The sequence below is a fragment of the Papilio xuthus genome, unplaced genomic scaffold (genome assembly GCF_000836235.2).
Source record: "Papilio xuthus unplaced genomic scaffold, Pxut_1.1 DF825928.1, whole genome shotgun sequence".
Taxonomy (NCBI): Eukaryota; Metazoa; Arthropoda; class Insecta; order Lepidoptera; family Papilionidae; genus Papilio; species Papilio xuthus.
Window position 1 is genome coordinate 7,170,718 of NW_013532721.1, and position 15,985 is coordinate 7,186,702.

Below are 15,985 nucleotides of genomic sequence, written 5' to 3' on the forward strand. Positions count from 1 at the left end.
AAGCGGAGATCCTCCATCTTGAAAATTGTGTCCATTCAAAGTCGGCTACTTATAAATAAATAAGTTTAGTGTGTATGTGTTTAATCAAAATATTAAAGAAAAATAAGAGTGCAAATTAAAAATATTTTTTAAATAATTTGTAGTTTAAACCTAAAAATCAAAGAGTATATAAAATAAAAATGTTCCATATTTTGCAGGTGGCAATAATACTAATAGCACATGTTGATAAAACGAACTGTCAAACTAAAGAAGTGTCAAAATAAACCGACGTGATAAGTTAGGTTATGTTTTAAATAGTGTTTTAAGTCGTAATTTACTAAGTTCATATATTTAAAGTTATCTGCTTATTAGATATGGCGAAATTTAAACTAAGTAAGTTATCTTTTTCCTCCTTCACAGTAAAATGGTTTTTCACGTTAACTATTAGCAGAAAATAAAATTGCGAAAATTTTTAGTGTAAACTTTTCTTGGTTTATCTTTTTACATACAATACAAAAAGTTATATTAATATTGCTAATGTATACCATTTTTCGTAACAAAATACCAGTTTTCGTAATCAAAGGTTTTGCACGTGTCCCTTTTAAAAATTAATAATTACCACTAGAGAAACTATGATGGTGAAATCAAAGTTTAACATTAATTTAAATAATTTCTTACAATTGCAATATTACAGAAAAGCCATCAAAGAGGCAACCAGCACGGTTGAGGTATAAAATAGAAAAGAAAGTGAGAGATCACAACAGGAAATTAAAAAAAGAGGCAAAGAAGAACCCAAAGTCAAAGAAGAACAAGCCAATTCAGATACCAAATGAATGTCCTTTTAAAGAAGATATTCTGAAAGAGGTTGAAGCTGTTAAGAAACACAAAGAAGAAGAGAAACAGAAAAGAAAGGAACTTGCTAAATTAGAAAAACAGAAGAAAAGGGAAGAAAAGAAGAACAATCCCGTTGCTATGGATACTTTAGTATGAATAACTTAACAAGTAGCTTACATGTTCTTCCAGACTTTGTTCTGTAGGAGTGCCAAATTTCATCAAAATTTGTTGAGCTGATCCAGAGATGCCTTCAAACAAACATCCATCCATCCATGTAAACTTTCTTAATTATAATATTAGTGAGATTATAACATCTCTTGCATAGTTGTATTGGGATTATTAAAAATTAAAATATGGAAAAAATAGTTTATCATATCATAATATAGTAAAGCAGTTATAATTAAAAATTGTAATATATTTTTAGGTAGCCAATGCAGAGGCAAGAGGGAAAGTTCATGATGCCTTCAAAGGTGGTGATGCAAATGATGATGTGGAATTTGGTAAAGACAGGCAGCAGGAGAACTCTTTAAAAACTTATTATAGAGAATTCAAAAAGGTCATTTCCGAAGCTGAAGTGATTTTAGAAGTTGTTGATGCCAGAGATCCATTAGGTATGTAATAATATTTAATGTTTTCATTTTGTTAACAATCTGCCAATCTTTGGCATTAGATTTAATTTTAAGGTTATATGGTATGGTTAATTTTTGTAATATTAATGTTACAACATGTTCTAACATGTTATAACAAGATTGAAGAGATTCATTAATAGTTTTTTTTTTATTAAAATATAAATTTATTGTGTTTTAAACCAATGACGTATTAAGCGATATTTAAAATACAAATTTACAAAATCTGCTAACATTTCAAATACAAACTTTCAGGCACTAGATGTGTTCAAGTAGAAGAAGCAGTCCGCGAATCAGGCAAGAGGCTAGTGTTAGTACTAAACAAGGCAGACCTAGTGCCTCGTGACAATCTCACAGCATGGCTAAAGTACTTAAGAAGATTTGCTCCAGCGGTGCCATTCAAAGCATCCACGCAGGACCAGCAACATAACTTAGGGAGAAGGAAAATGAAACATATTGTTAAAGAGAAAGAAATGAAAGGTAACTTAATATATTTAACACTTTTAGATATATTTAATAATGAATTTAAAAAAAATACTTAAAAATATGTAGCCAATCTTTGCAATAAGTGAGGTTCTTGTTAAGGATATAAAGTTTTATAATTGTTTTTTAAATTCCGCGCGGACGGAGTCGCGGGCGTCCGCTAGTATTACAATATTATCGATGCAATGAGTTAATTTTAAACTTTGTATTTTCCAGGTTCAGCGTGTGTAGGTGCTGAACTCCTGATGAGTCTTTTGGGCAACTACTGTCGTAACAAAGGAATTAAGACATCAATAACAGTGGGTGTGGTCGGTCTGCCCAATGTTGGCAAGAGCTCCATCATAAACAGCTTGAATAGATCTAAAGCTTGTAATGTTGGTAGTACTCCGGGTGTTACAAAGTGAGTTTTATTTTTTAAAATTATCAGATAAAAAAATAATTGTACTCATACAGATATTATTTATGTATTTAGATTTTTTTAATACTATGAATGATAGATTAATAACAGGGCTGGTTTAATTTGGCAGTAAACAATTTGCTTTAACTATATTTTAATCACTTTAATTCTATTTTAAACAGAAATTTAGGTATTTAGCAATATTTAATATATCTTTTTCTATAATTTTCAGGCAAATGCAAACAGTACAATTAGATTCAAAGATTAAGATCCTCGACAGTCCTGGTATAGTGTTCCATACGGGATCAGACAATGATGCATCTGTAGCCCTCAAGAATGCCATCCGAGTGGGCAGTCTGAAGGACCCAGTGACCCCCGCCACCGCCATACTGCAGAGAGCACACAAGCATACATTAGTTGATTTGTATTGTGTACCACCGTTCAATACTCCACAAGTAAGGTTTATGTTCATACTATCTGTCGCCAGCGACTCCGTCCGGGTGGATTGAAAAAAGTTTTTAGGTCCCTCCAATTATTTGATTTTTTCTTACCTTTTAAATATTTTCTAGACCTCCATGAACATATCAAGATAAGATAAATTCGTTCAACCGTTCTCGAGTTTTAACGAGACTAAACAACAGCAGTTTATTTTTATGTATATTTATATGAATTTGAAATTTTTTTTTGTTAATTGTACTTTTATGAATAATTATAATTGTACTATTATATATTGTGTTGTAATTATAATTAAAAATATATATTCTTTACCCGTAGAAACTGTAGAATCCTATTGATGTGAGTTTTAATACATTTTAATTATATAATACATTAACAAATTTAAAAAAAATTGATTCTAATTTTTTTTGTGAACGATACATCTTATGTTTAATACAAAGTTTTTTATAACTTAATCTTAATTTCAGGAATTCTTCGCAAGTTTAGCGTCTCGTATGGGCAGGTACAAGAAGGGCGGAGTGCCCGACCAGGAGGCTGCGGCCAGGATACTCCTCAATGACTGGAATACTGGCAAGGTATGACTTTATACTTGTCTATTATGTATATTTCGTTAGTACTTGCCCGTGACTCCGTCCACACAATTAAAAAATGTGTCTTTTGCCAGACTTAGTTTTATATCTGTGCCAAATTTTTACCAACATTCGTTAAGCTATTTCGGAGATACCTTCTAACAAACATTCATCCATCCATCCATCCATCTATCTAAATTTTCCCGTTATTAAGATAAGTAAGATGAATAATGTCGTCTTACTTAAAAGATGATAATTTTTACCCAATTTAATTTCATCAATTTCTAGTAGATGGCGCTGTAAATTACAGATACAAATTATGAAATCTAGTTTTTTGTTAGATAGACAATTTTCTCTCTCCAGGTTCGATACTTCACGGAACCACCAGAAGAAGATACTAATATACATGTTGATGCTAAAATAGTAACAACGGAAGCCAAGGAGTTTGATATAAACTCCTTCGAGGCAATGGAAACCGAAGCTATAGATGCTCTGCAGTCCGGCAAAGATGATGTTGAAGGCATTAAGGTATAATTATTATTATAATACTAGCTGTCGCACGCGAATCCGTCCGCGTGGATTAAAAAAATATATAATTAGTAGCCGATGTATTCTTTCAGGCTATGTTCTAAATGTATTTCAAGTTTAATCAAAATCCGTTGAGCCGTTGCGAAGATACCTCCATCCATTCATCTAAACTTTCGCATTTACAATATTAGTAAATTGAAAATGGATATCTTAGATTACATGAAGCGCCTGATTAAAGCGAGTCTACTGTATTTACTTATATGTTTTTTGAAAGAAAATAACAGAAATCAAATAATCTTTTTATTCAAAGTTTTTGATAATGGTAACCCTGAGTCAAAATTAACTTACATATACATTTTTAATGACTATTTAATTGCAGATAACAAGTACAGGACCTGTCAAAGCGGCGTCAGACGAAATGCAAGTAGACGAAGATGAATCTACACTATTACCTAAAAAAGTCACCATCAGATCGAAACTAGAGAAAGGAGATAAGAAAAAGGGTAAAGAAAAAAACGACCCTGAAATGCAAATAGAGGGCAACACTAAACAAAATAAATTACGAAAGATGCAGTTCAAAAAAGATAAAAAGAAGCAAAAGAAAGATGAAAAGCAAGCTGTAAATTTGGCTGGTGTATTGGAAAATGTAACTCTCACTACGTATAAAAAAACTGACGATTACAATTTTAAAGAAGACTTTTCTTTGTAGTGTTGAATAAACTTATATTTACATGATTTTTTATTACATATACACATCATAGTACTCACAGTATTTACGATGAATTTCCCTCTTTAAGAACTTGTATAACAAACTAGCGGTCGCCCGCGAATCCGTCCGCACGGAATTAAAAAAAATATTAATTAGTAGCCTATGTGTTCCACCAGACTATTTTCTATATGTTCTACATCTATTCTAAAATTCAGCGAGATCCATACAGCTGTTCTGGAGAAATCTTTTACAAAATATCCATCGAAACATTCGCATATATAAGATTTCAAATTCAATTTGTAAAAAAAAAACAAAAAATGTAAGTAATTTTAGACATTATTAATTAGAACCCTTCAGCGCAAATGGCGCGCTTTCGTTACCAAGTCAAGTGTCAAAATGATTCGTGAGGGGACACAGACTTCGACATTTTAGTAAGGCTAGTGTTGTGCCAGTACACTGCCACAGCGTCGGATTTTCTTTCTAACAGTAATAAGTAATGTAAGAAATTGTAATACCTTGTTAAGATCTGTTTATACTTGTGCTTTATTTAAAGAGTCATTGATAATGGGGTCAAATATTTTGTAATAACTCAATGAGATAACGAATAATCAGGTACATAACATTTCACGATAAAAGATTACTGTGTTTTATATTTATAAATACACATAGGCACATTGAACAATGTGATAATTCTCAAAGTTTAAGTTGATACCCTGGGGTCCACGGAAGATTCGGAGGTTTAGAATTGGGGGTAATAGCTTTTTAATTTCGGTTAAAAAAAGTTTGACAACCTCTGGAATAAAGGAACACGGTAGCTAATGTTGTTAGGTGCATTCAATAATATTATTACTACAACACGAGTCATCCGTGTAACGTCTTTAGTTTCATAAACATTGCTACATGTCGCGTCAAGTCACTAAATGCTTACAAAACTTGTAATTGTGTATTTTATGTTAGAAAAGCAAACCAGCTTGCTTACCTGATGAATAGTTATCGATATGCAAAGAACACAGTAATTATCTTTTACAATATCTTACTAATATTAAAAATGCGAATGTTTAGATGGATGGATGTTTGAAGGTATCTACAGAAAGGCTGCACGGGGCTTGCTCAAATTAGGCATAGATGTAGAATGTCTGGAAGAATACAGGCTACCAATAAAGATTTTTTTTTAATTTTGTGCGGATGGAGTCGCAGGCGATAGCTTGTTTTATATATATATTCGTTTCAACAATAAGAATAATTTGTTGATATAAATTTACCGTATCAAATGCAGGTTTGATAAGAATCATAGAAGAAAATTGGCTTGCACTTTATGCAGACAAAATGCAGGTGTAAAAAACCATAGGTTGTCAATATCGTAATTTCGAAATACTCGTATTAATTGAGGTGTTTTAACAGTAAAAACCATTGTGACATAGTATTTAATATCTGCACATGTATCTTACTAATATTATAAATGCGAATGTTTTTAAGGATGGATGTTTGTTTGAAGATATCTCCGGGACGGTACAACGGATCTTGACGAAATTTTGCACAGGTGTAGAACACATAGACAATGTATGAAGTTTTTTTTTAATTCCGCGCAGACTGAGTCGAGGGTGCCAACACGTAAAACAGTAAGGTAAAAATTCTTTAACCTTCCAAACCGTAATATGATCAGTCAATTACATTATCGTTATCATTAGTTGAGATTATAAAATGTAGGTTAATGACCTCGTTATAGTTATTTGGAATTAGGTGTAATTTACGATTAGTATGGCCCTAGTTCTATTATACAGCTAACAATTTATAAAGGCTAAATATGTATTTCACGTTAATATTACTGGCTGTTTTATTTCGTGACTTTATAACGTTGGTTTCCTTTGCCTAAAAACATGTAACTTTTTCTTTTTAATTTTTTTTTGGACAACAGACATAGGCATGAAGAGAAATGTAATACAAATATTTTTAATAATACAATTATGGTAAATGTACTTTAGAATCATAAACATTAGTCACGCTCCAAAATCTACATTTACTATCACTAACTTTATAAAGAGGAAACATTTATATTTTTGTATTTAACGAATAAACTCAAAACTACTGGATTGTTTATAAAAATTCTCATGGCATTAGAAAGCGACATTATGACTTAGTAACATTGCATAAGATTGGCCTAAGGGGCAGTGCATTTTTAACATAACGCGAAAATTGCTTGTTGGACCTCATCTTCAAATATTCTCTTTGGCAGAACAAAAAATTTTTTTTTCTACACCTGATCATAGGCATAGGCAATATTTAATTTGAGTTTTTTTTTTAATTCTGTGCGGAGGAATCTACGTGATAGCACTAGAATGAAATAAAATCGATGAATTCGAAGTTATTATAATAATTTGTCACGCCAAGGTCTGTCCTTTGTACATTATGATTTTATCTATGGGTAATGTTTTGCCTTGAATTTCTTCTATGCAGGTAAGTATGCGTATGTAATAGTACGTGTACTCATAGACATTATTACTTTTTTTAAACGTTATTCACAGCCAGCCTTAGGGAGTGAAGCGACAATGGACTCTGAGTCAGTACCTTACGGACGCTAGACTGATTCTCGCATCTGGGCGCCCAATACGTCCTAACATTAACGTAAGAAATGATATATATTCGAAAGTAACAAATGAGCTAAAAATTCCCTTAATTCTAGTTAATTTTCTTTTAGTTACGCCTCCCCGATATCGAACATTTAAAGAATAAATAAAATAGTATAATAGAAAAAAATAGTGGCAATTTTAGGCAGTTTTTTTACTAATTTACGAAAGGTCAACAAGGATAATAAACATTAAAATAATAAAAAAACTCGTCAATCAATTGAATTATCAGCAACGAAATTAATGTTAAAAACACACGTAGATAGGGTTCAACTTTTTCACTCTAACTTCAGTAACTTCTATATATCCATCACGCTCTGATGTCATGTGAAACGCTGATTGGACGAGAATTATTCACCAAGGTGAACTTTCTAGATCACTGAATTGATATAAATATTTTAAATACGTATTCAGTTTTATATCCACTTTATCATAAAAATCATAGGTAGATGTTGAAGATAAAGCTCACCTTTTCTTTCACAAATGTCCCAATTTTTTGTTATAAGAAAGGAAAAAAATATTTTTGTATTTTCCCGCGTCACCAAGTTGTTCGATTCGAATAGTGTGTTCAATTTCTATTCGCTATCCTACGACCAATAGCAGCTTTCCATCTGTCTGCGTAATTCGACGTCATACGTCAAAGAACGAAATCTTCTGTCTCCTTTCCTCCTACTGATTTGTCTATAAGCTCATTTCATTCGCTCTCTTTTATCAATTTCCTAAAGACACGTATGTTTTGTTCTTTCTCCTTCGCACCGCTTTGTTTTCGTCGAGAGCGACAGAGATAACAAACAGGCAACGCAACAAACCGGTAGAAATTAAATAACAGGGAACTCGCCAAAATTCGAAGTTATTCGTGGCGGATCCATTGACGAAAGAGGCTGACTGTGTATAACAAAATGAGGGCTTTAGCGTTAGCTTTTGTCAGTTTACTGGCAATTTATTCTGTTAATTGTGAAGTGTATTTTGAAGAGAAATTCCCCGATGGTAAGATTTAACATTTTTGAGAATATTTAATAAAGAATGCCGGCACGCCGCGTTTGCTATTGATCTAGGACGCCGGTGGTCATAATGGATTCTGAGTGATTTTATCATTGCAGAATCATGGGAATCCAATTGGGTGTACAGTGAGCACCCCGGCAAGGAGTTCGGCAAATTTAAGTTGACCGCTGGGAAATTCTACAATGACCCCGAGGAAGATAAAGGTACGTGGTTTTCCTTTCTAATTTCACTGGCCACGAGTTTCATTAATTTATTTTCAACGATCTGTAACATACACATTTGTTTTAATTATGATTCAGACTAATTTTCTCATCATTTCAATGTTAGAGATTTATTATAGTTTGTATCTCACCGATAACGACCGTCATCTCCAGGTCTGCAGACTTCAGAAGATGCGAGATTTTACGCGCTGTCGCGCAAGTTCAAGCCATTCTCCAACGAGGACAAGCCCCTGGTGGTGCAATTCTCGGTGAAGCATGAGCAAGATATTGATTGCGGAGGTGGTTACTTGAAGGTGTTTGACTGCAAGTTGGACCAGAAGGACATGCACGGCGAAACTCCCTATGAAATTATGTTTGGACCTGACATCTGTGGTCCTGGTACCAAAAAGGTGAGTTAATATATTTAACTAACATTCATTTTAACAATATAAGTGTGAATTACCACTCTCAAAACACTCATGTAGCATGTGAAATATATTGTTACTCTTACACTTTGAAACGGGGATAAGTAGATACAGCGATACAGATGTTTGAGCAATGAAAACATGTTTTTGACATGTTTTAAATGATTGCAGTCTTTAAAATATATTAGTTGTGATATAAGGTGATGGCTGGAAGATAATTTATTTAAACAGGTTTGTTAAGTAATAAGCAATCAGCATACTCATTAGTTTATGAAGCCATTTGATGAATTAATTTAATTGTAATATTAAAAAAATATCTTATTAAACAATTTGTCACATTAAAGGGGTGGTATTTAAAATTATTTTTTTCTTTATCAATTTTTTACTAGCAACTATTTAATTGGTGATAATATACTTATCAGAATGCAATATTTACAATGTTACTCCACTAGGTCTGTACATTTATGTTTTAAGTATTTGAAAACTATCAAATACATAATATAAGTAAAATACATATTTTACAACATACAAATGGAATACTTACATGTTCTTGAACTTTGTATATTTTGTAGTAGTTACTATATGTAATTTTTTGTATCTGACAAGTTCAAAGTTTTCATGTTGATGGCTTATTATTTAAATATGACATATGTTAAAACTAAGTATGTAATATGTTGGAATATTTTATTTTGTTAATTATTTTTCTTCATTCGAAGGTTAACCTTCAACAGATTTTTTTTAAACTTAGTCTGTTTAAAACTATAAACCTGTAGTAATTTTGTCATATTTTATAAGCCAGTATTAAATAGAAGTAAATATTTACTGACAAGATTACTTTTGTCACCAGGTGCATGTCATCTTCAGCTACAAAGGCAAGAACCATCTGATCAAGAAAGACATTCGCTGCAAGGATGATGTCTACACGCACTTGTACACGCTGATTGTGAAACCTGACAACACTTATGAGGTGCTAATTGACAATGAAAAGGTGGAATCTGGAGAGCTGGAGGCTGACTGGGACTTCCTACCACCTAAGAAGATCAAGGTATGTAGAGTTTTATTTTTCCCAGTTCAATTACTTCTTGAGTACAGGCAGCTGTAGTAATCAACAAGATTCGGAAGCAGCTACAGCTATTATAAAATTAAAATTTATTGATACTAATGTTCTATTAATATTTTTGCCTTTAGGACCCTGAAGCGAAGAAACCTGAAGACTGGGACGACAAACCCACCATTCCTGACCCTGAGGACAAGAAGCCTGAGGACTGGGACAAGCCAGAGCACATCCCCGACCCTGATGCCAGCAAGCCCGAAGATTGGGATGATGAGATGGACGGCGAGTGGGAGCCTCCCATGATCGACAACCCCGACTACAAGGGAGTCTGGGCCCCCAAGCAGGTATGATATTAATCTGACCTTTACTACCCTATGTTGATTGGCATAGGGTACATATGTAGGTACATCTTTAGTGTTGACTTTAAACATGTTGGCAACTCGGAACTCACAAGTTGCTGCACAGAACAGTGTTAGGTGTAGTAGGATAAAGCAATGTGGGCAAGGCAAACTGCGCAGTACAGCCACTATGAGAAAATTTTTAGTAATAAATTTTTATTCTGCCAGTTTTTTGTAATGCAAAATATATAAACTCTTTTATGTTCGTGTGCAATTAATATAAAAATAAGCTTCCTATTTCAAATATAACAAAGTGAATTTAATTCAAACTTTCTACCAACACAAGAGCATTGACTCATTTCTGTCACATGTGACTAATAAGGTTATGGACTTTTTAATATGCACCTTGTCACGTTAACATAAGATCTATATTAGCATGTGACAGTTAGATGCAAATTTTTGAACATACAATTTCGTAAGAGCGGTAATAGGTTACTCAAAGTTCATTCACCTTTTGACAGTTAGACAAGTCGAGTTCGTGATTTGAAAATTGTATGTGTAAATTGGCACTTATAAGAATTATTTTACGTTTTAACTGAGGGAAACAAAGAAATCGAAATATTAAATGTTTTAGAAATCGTCTTTAATTTCCTGTTCCAATCCTGTAATTTGATTTACTAATTAATGATTAATTTCCTTAATTATGTATAATAGTTTTACTACTGGTTGTAAAACTATTTGTGTTTACAATACCGATTTTTTATTTAACAAAAAATATTTTGTTTCTAGATCGACAACCCTGCATACAAAGGCCCGTGGGTGCACCCCGAGATCGACAACCCTGAATACACGGCCGACTCCAAGCTGTACAAGAGGGACGAACTCTGCGCCGTCGGCCTGGACCTGTGGCAGGTCAAGTCTGGCACCATCTTCGACAACTTCCTCATCACCGACGACCTGGAGGTGGCCAAGGAGCGCGGGGAAGCACTTAAGAAGACTTTAGAGGGTGAGAAGAAGATGAAGAACGAGCAGGATGAGGCCGAGAGGGAGAAGGAGAAGGCGGAGAAGCCTGATGATGAGGAGGATGATGAAGATCTCGATGAGGAAGCCGGTGAAGCGGCGCCTGTTGTAAGTTTACTTTGAGAACTTTAATCCTAGTCAATGCTATGTGACCTATTTAAGAGTGGGAATTAACTAGTCTAATTTATCTTTTTATAAGATTGTAAAGAGTTTTTTTTTCTTTAGTTTCATTTTGACAACTGTAATCATTGTTATATTTATTACATTAGTACTTTTGTAGTTCTGTTTTAGTTGTTTAGTATTAATGTTTCGTTATCTTTGTCCCCAGGATGAACACGACGAGCTGTAGATTAGTAATGTAGTGAGTTAGAGACAATACGTACCGCCGGTACTAAGTGCGCGCCGACCCGACACTAACAAGCCGCCATTTTGTGTGTGTTTTATTCTATCCAGTATCTGTTATTTATATACATGTCACTGTGTGGAACACTCGAATTATCCGATATATTACGTCGTCACTTACTTTGTAACACACGGGATTGGCTCATTTTGCTATTAGGGATGCACTATATCGATATTTATCGATATCGATACTGCCATTTTTACATGTAAGTAACTGATTTAGCAAATGATTTAAGTTGTATAACATATTTGTTTAACACATTTTTTTAAGAATAATTGTGTATTGATAAAAACTGTATCGAATTTATATTGAATAAATATCGATATTATAAAAGTATCGTTGCAACCCTAATTGTGAGATATGCAATATTCCTTGGCTTATGTTATAAGTAATGACAGATGTGTGTATGTATGTATATAAAGGAATCGCGCTCATGTATGTTATTTAATGTTATGTTGCGACACCGTGTGTCGTGTTTGTGTGTTTGTACGTTTGTTGTCCAACATGGGCCAACAGCCAACAGCCAACATTTTGTATTGGTCCTATGTTGTACAATAAATGCTTGTATAATGAGTTCTCAATTTACGTTGTGAAATGAGTCTGATTAAAATTAATACCAATTTTATTTTTTTTTGTTTTATTTACTACGAAATGTTTCTCCGTCAATAATAATCTGTGAAAACAACAAGGAAATTGTTAAATATTAGTTTTGGAACTCACGGACTCATATTAAGTATAAAGTATGTAAAATTACAGGTTCATTAAAAAAAAAACTCAAACGTTTCCAACTTTATTTGGTTTTGATTTACATAAATATATTGGATAAGAATTTAATATAGTTTCCGACCGCTGCATCCGTTAGGTTTGTGTTTTCAGCTTCTCGCGTCCGCTAACCCCAAGGCAGTACTGACCGGAAATCAAGAAAAATCTTAACGTTAAATAACCTAAATAGTTTCTGCCTCTTTTATCTTTATTTAAAAAAAACTGCAAATAATTAGCGGTTATATTTATACCACATTCTTACTCTCTTACTAATATAAATGCGAATGTTTGGATGGATGTTATTATAGTTTGAAGGTATCTCCGGAACGACTTAACGGATCGCTAAAATTTAATATAGATGAACATAGTCTTGAAAAACACATAGGCTACTAATTAAGTTTTTTTCATTCCGCGCGGACGAAGTCGCGGGTTAAAGCTAGTACTTACATAGATCCTCGAAAACTGAAACAAACCAGAATATTAATTTTTTTCATGTACAAATATAATTAAGTAGAGTTTTTTGAATAGTTGCGGGACCAGAACTATAGTAAAAAAGTAAATCAATACTCACATTTCTCGATAAGTTTTAATGTTTCTTTTCTTTTCTTTTCCTTCCTCTTCTTCTTTTCTTCCTCTTTATCTTTTATGTCGTCTTTTGCCGGCTCGTGTTTCAGCATTCTGAAGAATTCGCCACATGGCTCCGGCGCTGCTTCAACTGATTACAAAAAATGATATTTAAATTTATAATTTAACAATTACTTAAATATGTTTTTATAAACTTTTTCAGAAATGGTTTCTGAACGAACTCGCTAAAAATAGCAATTATCATTTGGTTATTATATTTCAACAGGCGTTGTTATTATTTGTGATTGCGTATTTGACCAAAAAACAAATTTTAAAAAATAAGTGATTTTTATTAATATTGGTTTTGAAATAGTACAGATCACCTTGAATTTAAAAAATAAATTTACCTTCGTTCTCCAAAACCAGTGACAAAATCTGCAACACACAGAATATATAATAATTAATTCCTGCTAATTTCATAGATAAATAGTAGTGCCATAAATTAAAGAAATAAAATAAAAAGTATCTTACCAAAATTGACAAAACAAACTCAATAAATAACTTTGTTTTCAACATCTTTAACAAAGATAATTTCTTAAAATAAATGGAACACGAGCCGTCTTATATATCAAAAACATTTACGGTGAATTACACGCTCGAATCTTTTTCTAAACACTTTTGTCATCGGTTCATTTCACGTAGTACAAATATTTCATGCGTATAATATTGCAGACAATACTTTTGGTATTTCCTCTTACCTATGTCTGTTATTGTTTCAATTAAAATTCATACTCTTAGCTATAAGTTCCTTCCTAAATACGCTAGATGGCGCATGTTGTTGGTAATGAAATATCTTTCAAAAGATAGAAATTATCGACTTTTCTTGTATATTTTTATTAGTTACGGATATTATATTAATAACATATGAAAGAAGTTAGCATTGATTGATTTATAAGGTTGATTTTGATGGGGAATTATTACGGAAATAGATAACTTTTAAGAGTTTAATTTCATTTACAATTAATTAAACTTTGTTTTAGTGCGTGCTGTCCATCTGTACACATCCACAGATGTCCATATGCTCTTAAAATGGGGGACATTAATTAGAAGAGAAAACAATAGGGTGTGTCAGCAGATGTGGCGTGTTATCCTTCATGTTAAACCCCCTTAAATTAAAGCTAAAAGGGTCCATATATCTATTTTATAAATGAAGGCAACCAGTTATATAATTCATGATTATTGGTATACAAGTAAACTATTGACTCCATCATTTCGTAAAATATTAATTTCTGTATTTAAGTTCAGTCATTTATTATTGTAATTTAAAAATAAGGGTATTTTTAATTAACATTTAATTTTACAGAGTAAATGACAACGAATTCAGTGTCCCTTACAATTTTATGTTCGATTCCGTTTCCCCTTAATTGAGTTAAAATCGATTTAACAGCCGACCCTAAACGCGGGGACCATAAAACTGTCTGACATCTACGGAAAACGATTTGTTAACTCTGCTGACTTGGTTATATTTGTTACCAAAGACAATTAGGTATTGTCTACGAACTAAAGGTGTAAAAAGTTTTATTTAAAAACATTATCGACATTAATTTACGGTAAATGTATTTACTTTCTAACATATAAAAAATCTAGTTAGTTCTGCGTGTTTTGTTCCTAAGCTGTGAAAAAAACGTAACGCCTGAAAGGTATTTTACATTTAAAATGATAATATGGCTGACGCAGAGCCATCTATATTTCAATAAGAACATTTTCATTTATTTTTTATTCTCTCGTAAAAATTACAATAAAACCATCCCTTATTGTATTTTAAACAAACTGCTGCATACGATAGTAGACAGGGGTGTCTGTCGACACTGGATACTCAGGGTGCGTCGAAATTCATACTAATGTTGACATTTTTCTTTATCACCCCACATTAGCATCCCCGTATCGCATTAGGTTCAACATCATAAAGGCATTGTAAATTGTACCTTATCTCTATGTCTTTCAATTTATTTTTCTGATGCAGAAAAATTAAGGAATTTCAGGGGTGGCAAAAACAACAAAGTATGTCTCTAGTCAATATTGCACTTTGTAAGATTGAACTAAAATAAACTAAGGGATACTTAAGTTATCAAAGAAAATGTTCGGTGAATATTTTCTTGTCTTAAAATATGACGATGGAAGAGTTTGAAGGTACCCGTCCATTGTCCCGCGCCGGACGCATCGCACGCACGGCCCGGAACAGATTTTAGTTAGCTTTATATGATTTCGACGTGCCGTGTATGCGGTGCTTTAGATGCGTGTAATGGACGTGTACCTTAATCTAGTCATAGTTACATTTCAAATCGTATTTTTCACAATATCTCTAGAATCAAAATCTTTTCGATGAAAATAAAAAAGAAAAATATCATCCTATAAGTCGTGTTTGTGTTTTCACATGTTCTTTTTTTAAATTCTTTAGGTACACAATAAGTTTAATTAATTTGGTTAATTAAAATTACATAATATAAAACATTAATATATGCAAAATAGGGGCGCGAATAATGGGGTGTGGAATTAAATTAGTGGCAAATTACTTGAATTAATTAAATATTTGTACACCTACGTATATGTATGACACGGCCACATAATATTAATTTAAACGCGCTGAATTAAATCTATTTATATTTCACTAGCTGTCGCCTGAGACTTCGTCCGCTAGGAATATAAAAGTAGCTAATGTTTTGTTTCAGGCTATGTTCTGCATCTATGCCAAATTTCAGCGAGATCTATAAAGCTGTTCTGAGGATACCTTCAAACAAACATCCATCCTTCCAGCAAAACATTGGCATTTATGATATCAGTCAGAAGTTAGATTGCTAAAACACATTTTAATTATATCGTAGTGAAATAAATACTACTTATTTACTCCGCTGGCGCATCGACCCAAAGTGGGTCTTGGCCTCCGACACAAGAGGAATAAATACTAAATTCATAAAAAATATATTTTTTATAAACAGAAACTTTTAAAGTCTG

General features: G+C 32.7%; 2 protein-coding genes and 1 long non-coding RNA gene across 3 annotated transcripts; 2 read left to right on the forward strand and 1 right to left on the reverse strand.

Moving 5' to 3' along the window:
• The first annotated feature begins 219 nt into the window (after positions 1-219).
• Ns1 (Nucleostemin 1) lies at positions 220-4,614 on the forward strand. Its single transcript, XM_013322603.1, has 9 exons — positions 220-372; positions 674-963; positions 1,238-1,424; positions 1,695-1,919; positions 2,139-2,322; positions 2,552-2,774; positions 3,243-3,350; positions 3,708-3,872; positions 4,252-4,614. The coding sequence occupies exons 1-9, from the start codon at positions 354-356 to the stop codon at positions 4,579-4,581; spliced, it is 1,731 nt and encodes a 576-aa protein (XP_013178057.1). The 5' UTR covers positions 220-353; the 3' UTR covers positions 4,582-4,614.
• A 3,470-nt stretch (positions 4,615-8,084) lies between these two features.
• Crt (calreticulin) lies at positions 8,085-12,272 on the forward strand. Its single transcript, NM_001312135.1, is given in 7 exon segments — positions 8,085-8,192; positions 8,306-8,410; positions 8,582-8,817; positions 9,680-9,877; positions 10,021-10,230; positions 11,014-11,352; positions 11,573-12,272. Coding segments are annotated over 7 exon segments (1,197 nt in total). The 5' UTR covers positions 8,085-8,104; the 3' UTR covers positions 11,594-12,272.
• Positions 12,273-12,988: 716 nt separating this feature from the next.
• LOC106125249 (uncharacterized) lies at positions 12,989-13,541 on the reverse strand. Its single transcript, XR_001228259.1, has 3 exons — positions 13,505-13,541; positions 13,381-13,408; positions 12,989-13,124 (listed from the first exon to the last, which is right to left on the reverse strand). It is a non-coding gene; the product is annotated as an uncharacterized LOC106125249 (long non-coding RNA).
• Positions 13,542-15,985: the final 2,444 nt, after the last annotated feature.